Below are 15,422 nucleotides of genomic sequence, written 5' to 3' on the forward strand. Positions count from 1 at the left end.
AGCGCAGCAGGAATCATACCTCTTCATCCACAAAAGATGCTTCAACAAGTGGTGGCACCCACAGTGCCCCCAGTGGTGATAACTCAGCCTCGGAGGTAAGACACGAAGTGTACTATTCAGACACCATTTAAGCTAAATGATGTGTACACACACACACAACGCCAGCCAAGAACCCCCGTTCATGCTCTGGGGATATATGAAAAGGTCACCAAGGTAACAGCTATGAAGGGCGAGGAATAGTGAAAGGTTCCGTGTAGCATCAGAAAAGCTAGAGCATCGGTGACGACGGGTCAAACAAATACAGAAGAAAGAAATGAGTCGCGTAATATCCGTAAGAAGCCTCGTCAAGCATCGTAGCGATCACGACGATGAAATAGGCTGGTAAACATTGTTCAAACCACATCATCTTCATCTGTCCTCTCTAATTCGGAAATTTCTACAGCTTCAAGTCTGGATCACAAACAGATCTTTGAGTCTGTGCAGTCAATTTTGTCACTCAATCCTGATGGAGTATGGACACGTCGTGAAATAGATTGTGGTGTCATATCGCGGGCTTGATCCAAAACTGCTACGTAGGTGATGGATGTGACGACATCGATCGTCCCATTGCTGTTTCACAAGATACATCCGTCTGATGCGAGTTGTGACCGCACAATATCTGGTTCTTGCCCCTGAGACCTGTGAGGAGAGATGGAGCGCGGCAGAAGTGATGTCGCCAGAACGGGAAGAACGGCCGCAGCTCCGGCGAGTGGGTGGGGGAGAGAGTCTGAAAGTCCCTGCACATGGCCCATACGGAATACAGACGTCGCTCTACACCTTGCTGGTCGCGAAACATGCTGTCGCTCCACGCCATCTAGCATTTCCACAGCCGCCTTGTTTCTCTTACACGCCTGGACGTCGATGAGCAAGAGGTAATCCTTTCGGAAATGCCTTGCTAGAAGCTCGAACCCGCCAGTCTGGTGTGCTTGAACATGCTTCGACGCGGTTGCAGAACTAGGTCTCTTTATATTTTCCGTTGCCGCGATGGAGACTTTCGGTGATGAGTCCACGCAGCGGCTCCAGGAGCTCGCTGCCGACCTTGATATGATCCTTACCTCAAGCGATTACGTCGACCCTGTCAACGAAGACACTCTATCCCACACACCGCTTGACACTGTCGAGGAACAACGACTGGGCTTGGTTGATGCGCCACAGACCGTACAGCGTGAGCGCAACAATGTACCTGCGCGCCCAGCTCTCCGGAGAGACGGGTCGGTGCCTGCTCCTTCTCAACCGCCTCCTGCGCCCCCGCCACCCACCACGGATCCGCCACCGCAACCAACGGACTCGCTATCCTTAATGCAACTGCGGACTTTGGTGAAGGAGATGCCCAAAGTAGAGCCCACGCCGTACGCATTTGTGTACAAAGATGCTGCAACGTTGCCTGAAGAAATAGAGGAGTGGTTTGCATACACGACACCAGAACGCGCGAACATACTCCGGGCTCAATCGTGTTTCGCAACTGAGTGGGGAGTCTTCAACAATTGGGCTTTTACCGGCGAGGACGAGTCCCCGTTGGACTGGACCAAGACCTCAGAAGAGCGGAGACGGCAATTCATACAGAGACTATTGGATGGCATCAAAAACCCTGATACAGAGAAGAGACTGGAACAGCTGGAGGCGCTTGTCTACATTGTTCTCGGATGCTGGTATGAAACTGCTGGCCTGGAAACGACGGTATTGACTCTGGAAGAGGCTTCAAGCTTGCTAAGCCAACAGGGCGAGGTGGCCAATCTACCAGAGAGCAGCTCGGAAACGACTGCTGAAAAGTCCGAGGCAGAGAAGCGAAGGGACGAGGCTGTTGCTGAGCAGTTCAGCAAGTCTGGTCTCCAGCTTAGCTGGCTTAAGACAAATACGAAGACGCTGTTCAATATCGACGGTGCTCTGCAGACTATCTACGATGCCGTTCGGGCTGCATGCCTTCGCGAATGTGTGCCGGAGCTGGGCAAAGCGGAGGTTAATGCCACAAAGCTCGAACTGGAGAGGAGAGAGACCTGGTGCGCATTGACTATTCTATACGTGTGCCTTGAGGTTGCACGGACGGCAGAACCGGATTCGGAGAAGCTCGCCTTGCGATCCGAGGTGTTGTGTTTAGCACCGAACTTGCTTGTCTTCCTGGCAGATATCATCAACAAAATTCGATGGGATCCCTCGATCTCCGGTGAACTGCAGCATAGCTCTGAACGCGGCCTATCCCCAAAGCTTCTCCTTCTGACATGGAAGTCCGTGCTGGTCTGCTTTGGCGGTCTAGAGGAGTTAAGTAGAGTGAAAGAAAGCTTCAAGGTTGAAGAAGTGCATGATGATTCCAAAGGGCCCCTCATCACCGCATCGCCACTCGATTATCACACATTCAGACAGGAGATCAGTTCCAAATATCCAGCCTATAACCCTCCACCTTCATACTTCCCCCTCGAACCGGATCAAAGGAGCATATTGCCACCACTCAGAGTAAATCCAACAAAGCCTCAGGTATCTTCTATGCCTGTGGAGCCGGCTCAACACGGAACCTCCATTCTTCACCAGCCTGTTCATATAGCAACACCTGCACCATCTCCTCCTCCATCCCCTGCATTAGGTAAAGGCGGAAAGAAACAAAATTACCAAACGCCTCATCTACTCCCGTTTAACTATCCTCCTCTGGATGCCTCAAGCAACGAAATTGGCGGCAAGGGCTCGACGATGCTGCAGGATGCACTTGTTGGTCGCAAATGGGAAGGCTCGGATGTACCTACGTCGATTCTGGAAGCAGCAGAGCTCTTCTCGAAGCGAATGAGAGCAACGAGAGCCTTGAAGCAGCTATGGGAAGAGCGTGTCGAATTCATGAAGTACGAACGCGGTTGGACTGGTGCCGACGAAGATGAAGACGTCCGTCCAATCGATAATGAGAATGATGAGTCGTTGTCTGCACAACAAGCTGCATCGAAGAAAAGGTTTGACGGTAGTGTAGAAGAGCGTCTTGCTACCGTTGAAGAGTTTTATAAAAATGGCCTTCCTAACCTGCAGTCCATTGTCATGGTGATGATGAAGACAATCTTGAGCAACGTCACCTCACTTATCACACAAGCAGCAGGCCAGGCGAGTGTCCAAGGCGGTTTCCTTTTTCAAGACAATGGAAATGGCACGGCGGAGAACAGGCCGAATGGGACGTATCTAGATCCACAACAAGACATAGCGAAACTAGGTCAAGACGAGCTTGACAAGATGAGAGGGGAGGAGATTTCGGCCAAGGCCGTCACCGGCTTGCTGCTGCTCCTCTTGAAATGGTTTAAGGTGTCGCGTAAGTATAGAAACGAGCGCTCTGAAACGATGGAGCTAACGCGTGGCAGATGTGCTAAAGTTCGAGTATTTAACTCAGCTACTGGTCGATGCAAACTACATTCCCATGGTGCTCAAGTTGTTGCAGACGCAGGAGATTGAAAGGGTCGTGAATTACAGATGTGAAAGTGAGGATTGGAAGTAAGTCGAGTGGGTGGCTTCCTCGTCGTCTTTTCGTTAACGTCTCTTGTCAGCTTCTTCCGCTATTGTCGGGCCCATTCCCGCATTGGCCTTGAAGAGGATGGTGTTGTTTCCCCTCCACCTCAACCGGACAATGAGCTTTCGGATGATGAAGCAGCTCCGCCACCTGTGATAAGACGAGAGCGTTCCTCGTCATCGACACAACAACGGCCTGACGCTTCATCATCCGAAGAACAGCAGCAAGTTCAACTGCCAGCGACCTTCCCACCGGAAGTCGATGAGCTCGGAATACCAACGACTCAGCTTCCCGCAGAACCCATCACCAATTTCTCCTGGCGCAACTTCTTCACCAACATCAACTACCTTCGCATTCTCCAGAAGATCTGCAAGGACAAGGCGCACCGAAACCTCATGCTCATCACATACAAGAGCGCAAACCACCTCAAGAAGTCGCTCAAGGTTCCCCAGCGCGAGCTTCGCCTCTACACACTGAAGCTCTTCAAGAATCAAGTCCCTTATTGTGGCCGCAAATGGCGCCAGGGAAACATGCGCGTCATCACGGCCGTCTACCTTCATGTAAGGCCTGACTTGAGGGACGACTGGCTTAGCGGGTCAGACGTCGACGGCGACGTGGAGCAGAGCGTGCCCATGGAGCAGAGTCTTCGCGCGCTGACGCATTGGCACAATCTGAGGCGATACCCCGACCAAATGGGCAGCAAGAAGGGCATCCTGAAGGAGGAGCAGGATTTCTTCGCCAGAGAACTGGAGAAGTTGGGCTACGGACTCGGCACGCTGGGCGACGGCGACGAATTCGGGATGGAAGGCGGCGCTATCGTCGGCGAGGGCGTCGAGTGGGGGGTTGGTCAGCCTGAGGGTTGGTGATATTGACACGCTGCTGGGCTGTAAACACCCCTCCCTCTTTGCTATTTAGTGCTTGCGCCCCCTGCGAACAGAGCATACAGAGGCGCCTGTCTATAAGGTATTTTTTTTCCTTAGGCCCAGACCTCAAAGTACAAGTTAACTTAGACTACATCTGACTAGGAACGAGGCTAAGTCACATGATATCTACCTTCTTGATACTCATTGTTCACCGCCTCGACACCTACCATGTCCGATAACCTTCTCAATGCGATGAGAGATCCGACCGAGTCCAAGCCTCAGTCTGACAGGTTTGGCCTGAGCAATTGGACAGGCGTCTCTGAAACCCCACTATTCCACTTGAGCCAGAGATTTTGCGCGTGAACTTGACATGTCGCCTTTTCTTTTTTTCTCGTCACAGCTCCTCGCCGTGCCGTCCTCCTTTCCGTTCGTGCGAGTGGTCGCAGGCTATAGTTAGCCAGGGACCTTTCTCCGCGTGCTCCAGTGCAGAAGTATCATTATCATTAATTCGCTCGCCACGGGGGACCCTTCAGAAACGGCAGAGTCGATGGGAAAGGATAGAAAGAGAGGGCACCGAACGATTTTGAAAAGGAATCTTTGTGACGAGTAAATGCGAGGCTTTCATGATTTTTCTCCTATTTCCCAGCGATTCTACTTTGGGTATGTATTTTGGTCCAAGAAGGAAAAGCGTGCGACATGCTTTGCTTCCCGAGCGGTCAAGTAATCTTTGAAATGTACGCATGGCGAACGTCCCGCCAGCCTGGTGTGAGGCTGTGAGCGAGGCGACAACCATTTTTGCAGGCAAGAAATAGCGCTCAGTTCAAACTCCGTGCACGACCACCAGATGACAAGGTGAGACAACCAAAAAAAAAAAAAAAAAAGAAAAATCTAAGAGCCGTCGATGCCACGTTTTGCACGTCGGCGATGAAAAAAAAAACTTCCCAAAATGCAAGATTAAGAGCCGTTCAAATCGCAAGTTGCCTTATGCTCCGTTCTTTTTGTTCTCGTCAGTACCGTCGCGGCTGTTCGTTCATCTCGTAGTTGTTCTCCTGCCTTCCGTAGGAGCTGTAGACCGGTGGAGGCAGTACAGGGCCGCTCTCCGAGCCAGGGGCCTTCCGGTACGTGGCCTGCTCGTCCAACGCGCCTTTCCTCTTCCAGTTTGCGACGGCGGACGGCAGGCGAGCTAGGCCCACAAAAAGGATGTCCGTGAAATTCACGAGGTCGACGGCGGCGCGGAAGAATCCGGTCTTCTGGGCGCCCGGGAGCGATTTCGCGGTGTACGGGGAGATCCAGTAGGGCGAGACGATGAGAACAGCGAAGATGACGGAGACGCCGCAGGTGAGCAGGCTCGGGAACGTGATGAACCAGTCTATCTTGCTCATCTTGGAGGAGGGGTGGATCGCGTTTGCAGACTTCAGGATGGACATGACCAGCTGCAAGGCGACAGAGAAGGCGACCAGACCCTTGAGAGATACCGTCTTCATGACGGGCGAGTGTCCCTTGAGTGAGGGATTGATGTATTTCATCAAGCGGATCACTGCGAGGAAACAGATGACAGTCGAGATGGTGGTGATGGCGCTGATGATGGTGTACAGCCTATTGCTATCCTTGAGCTGGTCGCAGATTGTGCCGTAGACAGCCATCGTAGCGATCACCATGACGGCGCGGACGGGCACGATTTGAAACACAGCCCACCACGTTCTCTAAGAATCCAACAATCAGCACGTGAACTCTAAGATGTACGTCATAGACGGTGATGAAAAACTCACGTAGTACGAGCTGAGCTGATTCCCCTTGGCGTTGTTGAAAGCATGCGCTGCGTACAGATCGGGGAGGTTGTTGAACAGCACGTTGGGGCTGCCACGCGACTCCGAGGGTGTGGCGAGTGTTTGAAAGAGCAGGTATAGGGAGACCAGAGCGAGGGCATCGTAGTACTCGCCGATTGGTTTCAAAAAGCCTGAGGCGTCAGGTTTCCAGATGCCGAAGAACTCGAAAATGGATATGATGGCGGGCGTGAGCACGATGCGCGCGATCTGGCGCTGTTCAGATCGAACACGGTAATTAACCAAGTGCAGAAAGCAAAGGCCGAAGCAAACGACCGTTGTAAATATGGTGCAGGCGCCGGCGATAATTTTGGCAAGGTCATCGAACGAATGATCGCCAACGACAGGTTCCGTTGCTGTATCTGCGACGGGATCGTGTCAGTAGAGGAAATCGAATTCATCTGTGGCCGCGAGTGGAAATTACCGAAGAATGCGTCGGACGGACAAGTTGCAGTTGCAGTGACAGCCGCAGATGTCGCTGAAGCTGCAAGAGCCGTCGAAGTCGTTTTTGAACCGTCATTGAAGAGCCCCATGTTGAAGAGTTGAAAGAGGCGCAGAAGCCCAAGCCAAAGAGCAAAAAGGAGAACAGAAAAGTTGATAGAAGCACGCTTGGGGACTCACGGGTAGGCGTGGAGAAAAAGGTCAAGTGAGGTCAGCGGAGCTCTGGAGAGTACGCTGATCACGCTGTATCTCGCTGAGAAGATTCTGAATGATGCTCTCAGACAATGAAGCAGCGTCTTTCCGGTGTACTCTGGGCTCCTTATAGTCTCATCGATCTCGAGGCAGATCCATATGTTTCGGCCATAAGAGTGCAAAAGCCTGTCAAGTCATGGGCATAGCCACCGACAAGGTGTTTGGACATGTCCTTTTGTGGCCGACACGGCGACGTCCTTTCAGGCATTTGGGCTTGCATATCTGTCCGTCCATCCATGGCTTCGAGGCTGAGCCTTGCGTCTTGCAGAGCTCGCCGTGATGACCACAATCGGCAGTTGTGAGCGCCGATCCCTCATGTTTGATTGGTCAGGCACCAACCCCTTTCCGTTTTCTCCAGGCCAAGCTTCGGCTAGCGGGAGCAAACGAACGTCCTTCGTTGAATTTCTTGCAGATCTGTGCAAAACTATAATACGTGCTTGTTCTCAGGACGTACATGCCGTTGCATCTTAGCTGCAGATTGCAATCTTCATGCTCTCGCGGAATACGAATGGCCTCAATTCTCACGCTCCCATCCTGTCGCTTGTGTCCTGCCACCACTGCGTGCGATATGTGGAGCGTTCATCAGAGTTGATCAAGCCCGCGATGCACTCATGACAAAGCCTTTGCTACTTGGTTGAGTCACGTCGAAATCATGAATCCGGCAGGTCGATTTTTATGGAACGTTTTGATGGAAAAGGCAAGCACGTCCTCAATCCACGCCATTGTATTGCACCTCTCCGCGGTTGGAGGAAGCTCGCGCAACGTCTCTTTAGCCATGCTGAGAGGTAGCGTGGCTAGGTACGGGCGAAAGCCGCAAACCTCGTCTATACTTCCAGCAAATGGCTTTGATTCGACGCGCATCGAGAAGATGGGCAATATGGAGCGGCATGCATCGGTTGCCATGCGCTCGATCGTCAGTCTGTATCTTCTTGCGTCCGCATGAGGTACTTTTGAACCTGCCGTCAACAAAACATGGGCAACCCGCATCCGTGTCATGCGCCACATGCTCCACGTATAGATGACTGCGAGGTTCTTGTATGTGTGCGAATACCGAGGCGCCCCCGGATGAGTCATTAGGTGCTGAAGCCATTTTGGCTGCGCTGAGGTTGCCGACGTTTCGTACGTAAAGAAGGTTGCGACTGCGGGCACGTTATCCTCCCAGGCATCAAAAGCCATGTCCATGTCAATGAGCCGCAAAAGCAAAGGAGTCTGCTCTTCTTCGCCATCGCCGGTATCAGGAGTTGCCCGTGCTGTTCCGAACTGGGACGATTGATACGCGTTCCATAAAGCCAAGAGATCGACAGCTTTGTGCACGAGGCCTGTCGCATGTACGATCGAGTATGGAGACTCTTCGTAAAAGCTCTTCAATCGAGCATAAGGTATAAATGAAGGAATGCCTAGCCTCAAGCTTGTCGTCAGCTATTGGATGTTGTTAGCTTCATGGTGTCGAAGGGAAAGGTGTTGGCGTGTAACTTACCAACTGCACATTGATGCTTTGATACATGCGCCAACGATAGTCGTTCTCGACGATTGGTATGTCATGGTTCTTGAGCAGGGCGGCAAGCCCATTCGCATGTGCCTGCATGAAGGTCGGATTGTTCCCTCCTGTTGACATTTGCTGCAAGATTCAGCTTTAATTCTCCTTTCTACCCATCCTTCCCGTGGACAAAAGGCTCACCTCGTAAACGCCCAAGATTTGCACGGCGATGAGCAGTTGCTCGGAGGATGAAGTAGATGCATCTTCAATTTCTTTCCCCACAAGTCTCAGAGCGTTGCCATAATGTCTTTCCATGTTCATTTTATTTCCCTCAATGACGAAATGCGTGCGTCTGTCGAAGTTGGCTAGTGCAACGGCGTACATGGCTTCCCGCAGACTGCATGCGGTTGGTGAATGCGAAAGAATCCGGGGTACATAGTCCCAGATGCCGACGGGTCGACCGTCCCACTCATCTTGCAAGACGTAGTCAAAGAAAAAGCGGCTGATTGCCGCGTCCACGATGTTGTCACGCAGTGGCACAGTCAGCGATGGAGTCGACTGGCGCGACGACACGATACTCGTACTTGGGGAACCGCCATCTTGACTGGCAGCTTCCTGGTCGACAGTGTCGAAGTCTGCGTCCTTGGAACAGAACGCCTTAGCCCTTGTCCTCCACTTCTTCTTCGCCTTGTTGGCAGTTTCCACGCTCTCGTTGCGAAAGGATATCTCTAACAAGTCCCTGTATCGACATTGTTCGTGGAGACCAGCCCGGAGACATCGTGCACACACTGGTCTAGCCTCGTCGCACTGTTTAACCACCTGAATCAGCGGTTCCGGATTGGGAAATGCGAGGGGAGAGAAAGGGGGGTGGGAGGGATAAAACGTATGGTTTGTTTCCTCAGAGATGAGGTGGATACGTACTTTCACGCGTCGCGTCCTGCAGGCCTCACAGCCAGTCGACAAGCGCCCTCGATACTCCTTTGTACGCATCATAGACGGTCACCGGCCACAGGGTGCATGATCACGTCTCGGTGGCTAGCAAGGGAGCTTTCGACTGGCACAAGCACCTTGGAATCAAGTTCGGGTCGCATGCGGTCTCTGAAAATGGCGAGATGACGTCGCTGGGTATGCAGTTCAAAGCAACGCAAGCATCCACGGTGAGTGGGCAATATTCACACCTTTGGCGCCACGGCCCTTTTTTTCTCTCTTCCCTCGAAGCGCCAACGGAGAACTCGCGAATTACAGAGGTGTAAGCACTTTCATTAGTCGGCGCCGGGATTTGTCCAACGCAGCTACAAGGGTGCGCAGGTGCAAAACGCAGTTCAAGCACGACGCCATCTGTCGTGCCCACGTGCGGATGGTGTGTTGGAGAGCGCCAGAATCAGAGCTCTGAGGACCATCGGTAGCAGCACAGCAGTCGATCAGGTACTGCGCTGCAGGATTGTGCTGCGCGTGTACGCAAAATACGGAGTAGAGCGGTTGCGAGAGCGCGAGTCACCCGTTCCCGGGTAAACGCCCCGCCAGCCCCCAACCAGCACTGCGCCCGCTCCCCCTCCCTCCGCGTCCCCGATCTGCTTCTGGCCACACAAACGTCAAACGCACAAAAAGAGGCCACGCAAGCTCATCGACAAGCTTGTGCTCGGCATGCTGGCGCAGTAGTCGTCAGACTCGACCCATGGCAAAAGGTGGTTTGGACGGCGTTCCAGCCGATGCCACGGCCGCGGTTTACACAGACGGTCTGCAAGAGTGACGTGAAGAATGGCGCGTAACAGCACGGCACTGTCAGCTCGTCGTTGGCCGAGTCGCCTCACGCTCGTCGGGCGGAGGCTACAGCGGCAGCTGGAAGTTCGGATGCTGTCTTCTCCATCGTCATCATCATGACCGTTACTCGGCCGCGCTAAACTCCATTTCGGCTGGTCCACCGCTAAGCAGCGCACTACGACGGCTCCGTATGACTTACTTGTACACGCACAGCACTTTCTCCCAACCGCTCGACAGCCACGCTGACATCTTAGGCCTGCTCCACCACCCCCGTGACAAAGCCGCTGGTTTCTGACGTTCTGGAATGGCCGCTTTCCGTCCGCATCTTGAAACACGTCATTTTGTCCAGCCTACGCGTTGCCGTTTCGCATGGTGCGTTCCTCAGGCGGCCGCGAGACGCATCGCCATTGTCGCGCAGCGAAACATGCCTCTCCCCGACCAGGTGCCGAGACTCGAGCCTGGACGACGTTTCACACACAGAAGGTACTTCGCGTTTCGGCTACACAGACGCTCCCTTGCGCGCACAGAGAGGTTTGAAAAATAGCATGGAAGGGCTACTGCGCCACCCTCCGGTAAGCCCAGCGTTCCGGACACGACATGTTTTGCTTAGGCGCGCGACAAGTTCTATTCATGAGCCCGTCCGCGATTATTCTTGCCCAAATGATGCGACGATGAGCATGCAGGGCCCGTCACTGGCCTCGTGCGCTTGAGAGCAGCCATTCGTGATCGTCATACGGGGCCTGATGAGTGGCACTGCTCTGGGCTCCGTCCTGAACTCCGTGGCCTAGCAAAAGACACGGCCGCGTCACCTCCGAAGGGGCCGCGCAAGGCTTGCCCACTACTGCGCCGTATCTCATACAAGACTTTCGCAGACCCGTCCTACCTTTGTGTTTTCGTAAAATTTTTTTTCCCTTTCTCTCTTTGCATCCGACAGCCTTTGAGCTTGCCATCGCCAATCCCCGCCGTTGCTGCGATTGTGTATGCCCCGCGCAGCTCCCAGCCCTTTGAGCCGTTCCTGTCGTGCCCTGTGTCCCTTGTCTTGAGCCGCTAGTGCGTCACCGCTCCACCTCATCTTGCTGCCACATCCGGCCAGACAATGCTGTTTACTTCCACACTGGCCATTGGCGCCAGTCTGCTGTCTCTATCCGAGGCCATCGCGTTGCACAAGAGAACCGACGTATGGTAACCCTTCCCCTGCGTGCAATGCTACACAAACTCACCAAGACCTCCATATACAGGGCCCCGCAAGAACAGTTCAACTCGACACACACCGCAAGCGAACCACGTTCAGCGCGCCGGTCCGGGACAGACTAAGAAAGCGCTCAAAAACGCTGAATGTCCAGCTTTTGAACGAGCAGACCCTCTACTTCGCCAATGTCTCGATCGGAACGCCTGCGCAGAGCCTGCATCTCGATATCGACACCGGCTCTTCGGACTTGTGGGCTAACAGTGCAGACTCCAATCTCTGCCAATCCAACGGCAATTACTGCGCCGCTTCTGGCACCTACAACGCCAACGACTCGTCAACATATACATACGTAAACTCCGACTTCCTGATCAAGTATGCAGACGGCTCGTACGCAAGCGGCGACTATGCAAAGGATACGGTGACGCTGGGTGGGACCGCCCTGACAAACGTGCAGTTCGGCATCGGTTACGATTCGACATCGCCGCAGGGCATCCTCGGCGTAGGCTACATGACGAACGAGGCCTCCATCGCCACGACGGGCAAGACGTACACCAACGTACCGGCGCAGATGGTCGCCGACGGTGTGATTGCTGCCAACGCGTACTCGCTGTGGCTCAACGACCTTGACGCGAATACCGGCTCTATTCTTTTCGGTGGTGTAGACACAGACAAGTATCACGGCGACTTGAGCACCGTGCCCGTCATCAAGGAAAACGGCGTGTACCAAGAGTTCGTCATTGCCTTAACAGGCTTGACTGCTGGCGGACAAGAGGTTTCCAACACACCCATCGCTGTGCTTCTGGACTCTGGCTCTTCCCTGACGTACCTACCGGACAGCACCGCACAGTCACTGTACACCATCTTTAGTGCGACGTACGACTCCCAGGCCGGCGCCGCAACGGTGGACTGCAGTCTCGCCAACAATGCCGCAACAGTCGACTTCAGCTTCAGCGGCATCAACATCTCCGTGCCGATGAACGAGCTCGTCATCGTCGACGCCGTCGAGCGCGGACGCGAGATCTGCATCCTCGGCATCACATCTGCCGGCAGCAGCACCTCCGTGCTCGGCGACACCTTCCTTCGCTCGGCATACGTGGTGTACGACTTGGACAACAACGAAATCTCCCTCGCGCAGACGAACTTCAACGCCACCAGCAGCAACGTCCAGGAGATCGCAGCCGGTTCTTCGGGCGTGCCGAACGCGACGCCCGTCGCCAGCCCCGTCACCAACTTGGCCGTCGGGACAGGAGGCGCCAGGAACGGAGGAAACCCAAGCGTGACTGCCGTGGGTGCTGCCGCCAAGGCGACGGCTCCTCCCGCCGTCATGGGCGGCGTCGTTGCCGCCGCGGCTGCTGGTATCGCCATGGCGCTGTAGAGGACATCTTTATACCCCCATGAAAGCCTCTGTTTCATGATATTTCTTGAATTGCTGCATAGCTCGGAGTTTTCAGGTCCTTCTTTTTTTTTTCAATCTCCTTGCGCACCCTTTCTCCTTTCATTTCAGCGATTTCGGGCGCGAAGGGTGCGGGTTATGGCATGACTGGGGACAGGCCCCAAGGAGATTCGGTTGGATACATGACATGCGTTGATTTTGGCTGCCGAACAGTCCTCCATCGCTGTATTACTTCTTTGTGGACAACCCCGACGACCATTGGCATAGCGGTTTTCTTTTTTTTTGGATTTTAGCTTTTAGACCAACACTGTTGCAACTGACCCATCTCGACGCGGGAAATTGGCGAAAAGACAGAAAGAACAAGACATGGGAAATCTGGAGGATCCTTTTGTATATACGGCTTAGCTTAGAATATCGTGGTATGATCCACCATGCGAAATGAGATATATATATGTCATGACGTTCCACGGGCAAGATGACACACACAAACATAAGCCTCTTGCGACGCTCTTCATTGTCATTAGTCTTCACGGCCGCCGCTCGACGATAGAGCACATTCGCACGTACTTCTAATTGAACTCATTCTGCCTCCACAACTTCTTCAAGTTCTCCCATTTTTTGTTTTTACACCTGTCCTGTGGTTGTTCTTTCACTTCCCAATCTTGTCCTCCGTGGCAATTGCAGTCTGCTGCCACCATAGCCGCCTGCTTTTTTCTGGACGGCCTCTTTTCCCAGGCCAGAACAGCTCCGCTTTACCGCCCTCCATCGATCCCATCACTCCTAACACTCTAAAAGCGCCCCCAAATATTAGCATACACAGCCTTGATACCCACCCAGGAATTCTTCAAAAGCCGCGTGGCTGCTCTAGCAAGCTAGTTTCCCGCACGTTGCCCCTCCGATCAAAGGCTAAGCTAATAGTCCGTAGTAAAGAACAAAATTTCCTGTTTGTGGAGGCGATGACCTGGAAAAGCTTTGCCTAATTATTAGTATCGGAGATGGCGGGATAGGTGAGGTAGTAGCTCTAGGGGGTGATATATGAGCGGACGCTTGTGTTTGGAATATCTTCCCAATGCCGACTAGCTATGCTAATGCAAGCTACTTTGGAAGGAATGAGCTTCCTAGAGCAGCTGGGCAGCCGTATTCTCAGAGCTTGCTGAGGAAAGCGGCGATCGATAAGATGAGAAAGAGTTTATAACTTGGCATAGCATGCATGAGTTCGAGCAAGGAAGAAGATTCAAACTAACGAGCTAGACAAACTAGATACTTTGACTACAGTGGGCTTAGGAGGGTCAGAGCCTGTTCTTTGATAGAAACCACAACACTGATTCTGCTTCTGAGGCAGGAAACGAGAGTCATGGCCGCTTTCTCTTTCCTATTGGTTCTAGTGATCGTTCTGCTCATTTTTTTTTTAAAAAAAAAACAGGAAAATCATCAAATGAGTGCTCTCATATGATGTCAAGTGTTAGAACTAGACTCCCTTCATAACAATCTGGTAGAGAGCTTCAGATACAATCCGATCAATCATTCAATTCATCAATCACACTGACATAAGTTATATGTATGCAAGTTATAAATATTATAATACATAATTTACTTAGATTACATTGGAGTTGCGAGCAACTTACTATGCCAAGCCTTTCTACATGATGCCTTGGAGTTAACTTTCCAGCCTGAACAGCCCGGTGAACTTATTTCCCCCACCCTGGCCCAGTCCTATCCTGTTACTATTAATACACCACACCGTGCCACGTACAGTACTTAACTGCACAGTCCTGCCCCCAACTAGCCAAAGTTCTTGATGCCTGCAACCCACCAGCTGAGTGGACAAGATTCTGATTCTAATAACTATTCTAGCTTGATGATACAATTTTTAATACAATTTTGCCCCCCCCCCCCACCCTCTTGATACTAAATCTACTGATGCTCATTAATACTCACTAGTATCTACCTATGCGTCTTCTAAAGATTAATAAGGATGGCAGCCTTAGCCTAAAGGACTTTAAGGATCATGAAATTCCATCCTTTGCCATTCTCTCTCACACTTGGAGCACGAACCCAGATGATGAGGTCAAACTTCAGGATATCCAAGATGGTACTTATGCTGATAAGCCAAGCTTCCATAAGCTTCTTTTCTGCAGGAATCAAGCCCGGGATAACGACCTTCAGTACTTTTGGGTTGACACCTGCTGTATTGACCAAAAAAATCATGTTGAGCTGACAAAATCCATCAACTCTATGTTCCGATGGTACCAGCAAGCAGCAAGGTGCTACGTTTATTTATCAGACGTGCTCATTTTCAAGAAAATGATCAAAATGATCAAAATGATCAAAATGATCAGAATAATTCTCACATGACTACTCGCGTGTTACTTCGTAACAGCTGGGTAGTGTGTCGTATCTTTGAATAGATTGATTGATTTGATTTGATTTGATTTGATTCTTCATTTACCCTGACCCATCCGAATTCGGATATGCAGGCTACATACGAGTCACATGATCCATTTACATTCCCTTTCATAGTTCTATTTCTTGAAGTTTTTGTTCCTACTTAGAGCTGTGTCGCTGTAGTGTCCTCACTTCTCGCCTATTTGAAGTGTTGCGATAACTTATCTTCCTTGTGCCAGATCTCTGTTGGAAAACCGGCCTGTTTTCTCAGCAAATTCGAGGATCGCGCATAGTTCCCCGTCTGCAATATCATCAGATATCATGGAT

The 15,422-nt window shown here is 52.1% G+C and overlaps 4 protein-coding genes across 5 annotated transcripts; 2 read left to right on the forward strand and 2 right to left on the reverse strand.

Moving 5' to 3' along the window:
• Positions 1-814: 814 nt before the first annotated feature.
• PV09_09628 lies at positions 815-4,807 on the forward strand. 2 transcript variants are annotated; one of them, XM_016363724.1, is made up of 4 exons: positions 815-3,316; positions 3,366-3,495; positions 3,549-4,474; positions 4,537-4,807. In XM_016363724.1, exons 1-3 carry the CDS (start codon positions 1,024-1,026, stop codon positions 4,375-4,377), a joined length of 3,252 nt encoding a protein of 1,083 aa, XP_016208451.1. In that variant the 5' UTR covers positions 815-1,023; the 3' UTR covers positions 4,378-4,474; positions 4,537-4,807. The 2 variants fall into 2 exon arrangements, with proteins under 2 accessions (XP_016208451.1, XP_016208450.1); XM_016363723.1 differs by having other exon boundaries at positions 3,549-4,807.
• Positions 4,808-5,267: 460 nt separating this feature from the next.
• PV09_09629 (uncharacterized protein) lies at positions 5,268-7,174 on the reverse strand. The gene is made up of 3 exons (XM_016363725.1): positions 6,622-7,174; positions 6,144-6,559; positions 5,268-6,077 (listed from the first exon to the last, which is right to left on the reverse strand). The coding sequence occupies exons 1-3, from the start codon at positions 6,728-6,730 to the stop codon at positions 5,382-5,384; spliced, it is 1,221 nt and encodes a 406-aa protein (XP_016208452.1). The 5' UTR covers positions 6,731-7,174; the 3' UTR covers positions 5,268-5,381.
• PV09_09630 (uncharacterized protein) lies at positions 7,167-9,487 on the reverse strand. The gene is made up of 4 exons (XM_016363726.1): positions 9,289-9,487; positions 8,569-9,174; positions 8,368-8,508; positions 7,167-8,309 (listed from the first exon to the last, which is right to left on the reverse strand). Exons 1-4 carry the CDS (start codon positions 9,358-9,360, stop codon positions 7,530-7,532), a joined length of 1,599 nt encoding a protein of 532 aa, XP_016208453.1. The 5' UTR covers positions 9,361-9,487; the 3' UTR covers positions 7,167-7,529.
• Positions 9,488-10,989: 1,502 nt separating this feature from the next.
• Positions 10,990-13,172, forward strand: PV09_09631 (uncharacterized protein). Its single transcript, XM_016363727.1, has 2 exons — positions 10,990-11,305; positions 11,367-13,172. Exons 1-2 carry the CDS (start codon positions 11,225-11,227, stop codon positions 12,690-12,692), a joined length of 1,407 nt encoding a protein of 468 aa, XP_016208454.1. The 5' UTR covers positions 10,990-11,224; the 3' UTR covers positions 12,693-13,172.
• The last annotated feature ends 2,250 nt before the right edge of the window (positions 13,173-15,422 follow it).

This window comes from Verruconis gallopava (assembly GCF_000836295.1).
Source record: "Verruconis gallopava strain CBS 43764 unplaced genomic scaffold supercont1.101, whole genome shotgun sequence".
Taxonomy (NCBI): domain Eukaryota; kingdom Fungi; phylum Ascomycota; class Dothideomycetes; order Venturiales; family Sympoventuriaceae; genus Verruconis; species Verruconis gallopava.

Excerpts from the sequence above, each read along its gene's own strand:
- PV09_09628 (XM_016363723.1), top strand. The coding sequence starts at position 1,024 with ATGGAGACTTTCGGTGATGAGTCCACGCAGCGGCTCCAGGAGCTCGCT. Across the intron at positions 3,317-3,365 it reads GAAATGGTTTAAGGTGTCGC|ATGTGCTAAAGTTCGAGTAT; the intron begins GTAAGTATAGAA and ends AACGCGTGGCAG. Across the intron at positions 3,496-3,548 it reads TGTGAAAGTGAGGATTGGAA|CTTCTTCCGCTATTGTCGGG; the intron begins GTAAGTCGAGTG and ends GTCTCTTGTCAG.
- PV09_09629 (XM_016363725.1), bottom strand. The coding sequence starts at position 6,730 with ATGGGGCTCTTCAATGACGGTTCAAAAACGACTTCGACGGCTCTTGCA. Across the intron at positions 6,560-6,621 it reads TCCGTCCGACGCATTCTTCG|ATACAGCAACGGAACCTGTC; the intron begins GTAATTTCCACT and ends ATCCCGTCGCAG. Across the intron at positions 6,078-6,143 it reads ATCAGCTCAGCTCGTACTAC|AGAACGTGGTGGGCTGTGTT; the intron begins GTGAGTTTTTCA and ends TTGGATTCTTAG.
- PV09_09630 (XM_016363726.1), bottom strand. The coding sequence starts at position 9,360 with ATGATGCGTACAAAGGAGTATCGAGGGCGCTTGTCGACTGGCTGTGAG. Across the intron at positions 9,175-9,288 it reads GCAGGACGCGACGCGTGAAA|TGCGACGAGGCTAGACCAGT; the intron begins GTACGTATCCAC and ends GTGGTTAAACAG. Across the intron at positions 8,310-8,367 it reads AAAGCATCAATGTGCAGTTG|CTGACGACAAGCTTGAGGCT; the intron begins GTAAGTTACACG and ends AACATCCAATAG.
- PV09_09631 (XM_016363727.1), top strand. The coding sequence starts at position 11,225 with ATGCTGTTTACTTCCACACTGGCCATTGGCGCCAGTCTGCTGTCTCTA. Across the intron at positions 11,306-11,366 it reads CGTTGCACAAGAGAACCGAC|GGCCCCGCAAGAACAGTTCA; the intron begins GTATGGTAACCC and ends CTCCATATACAG.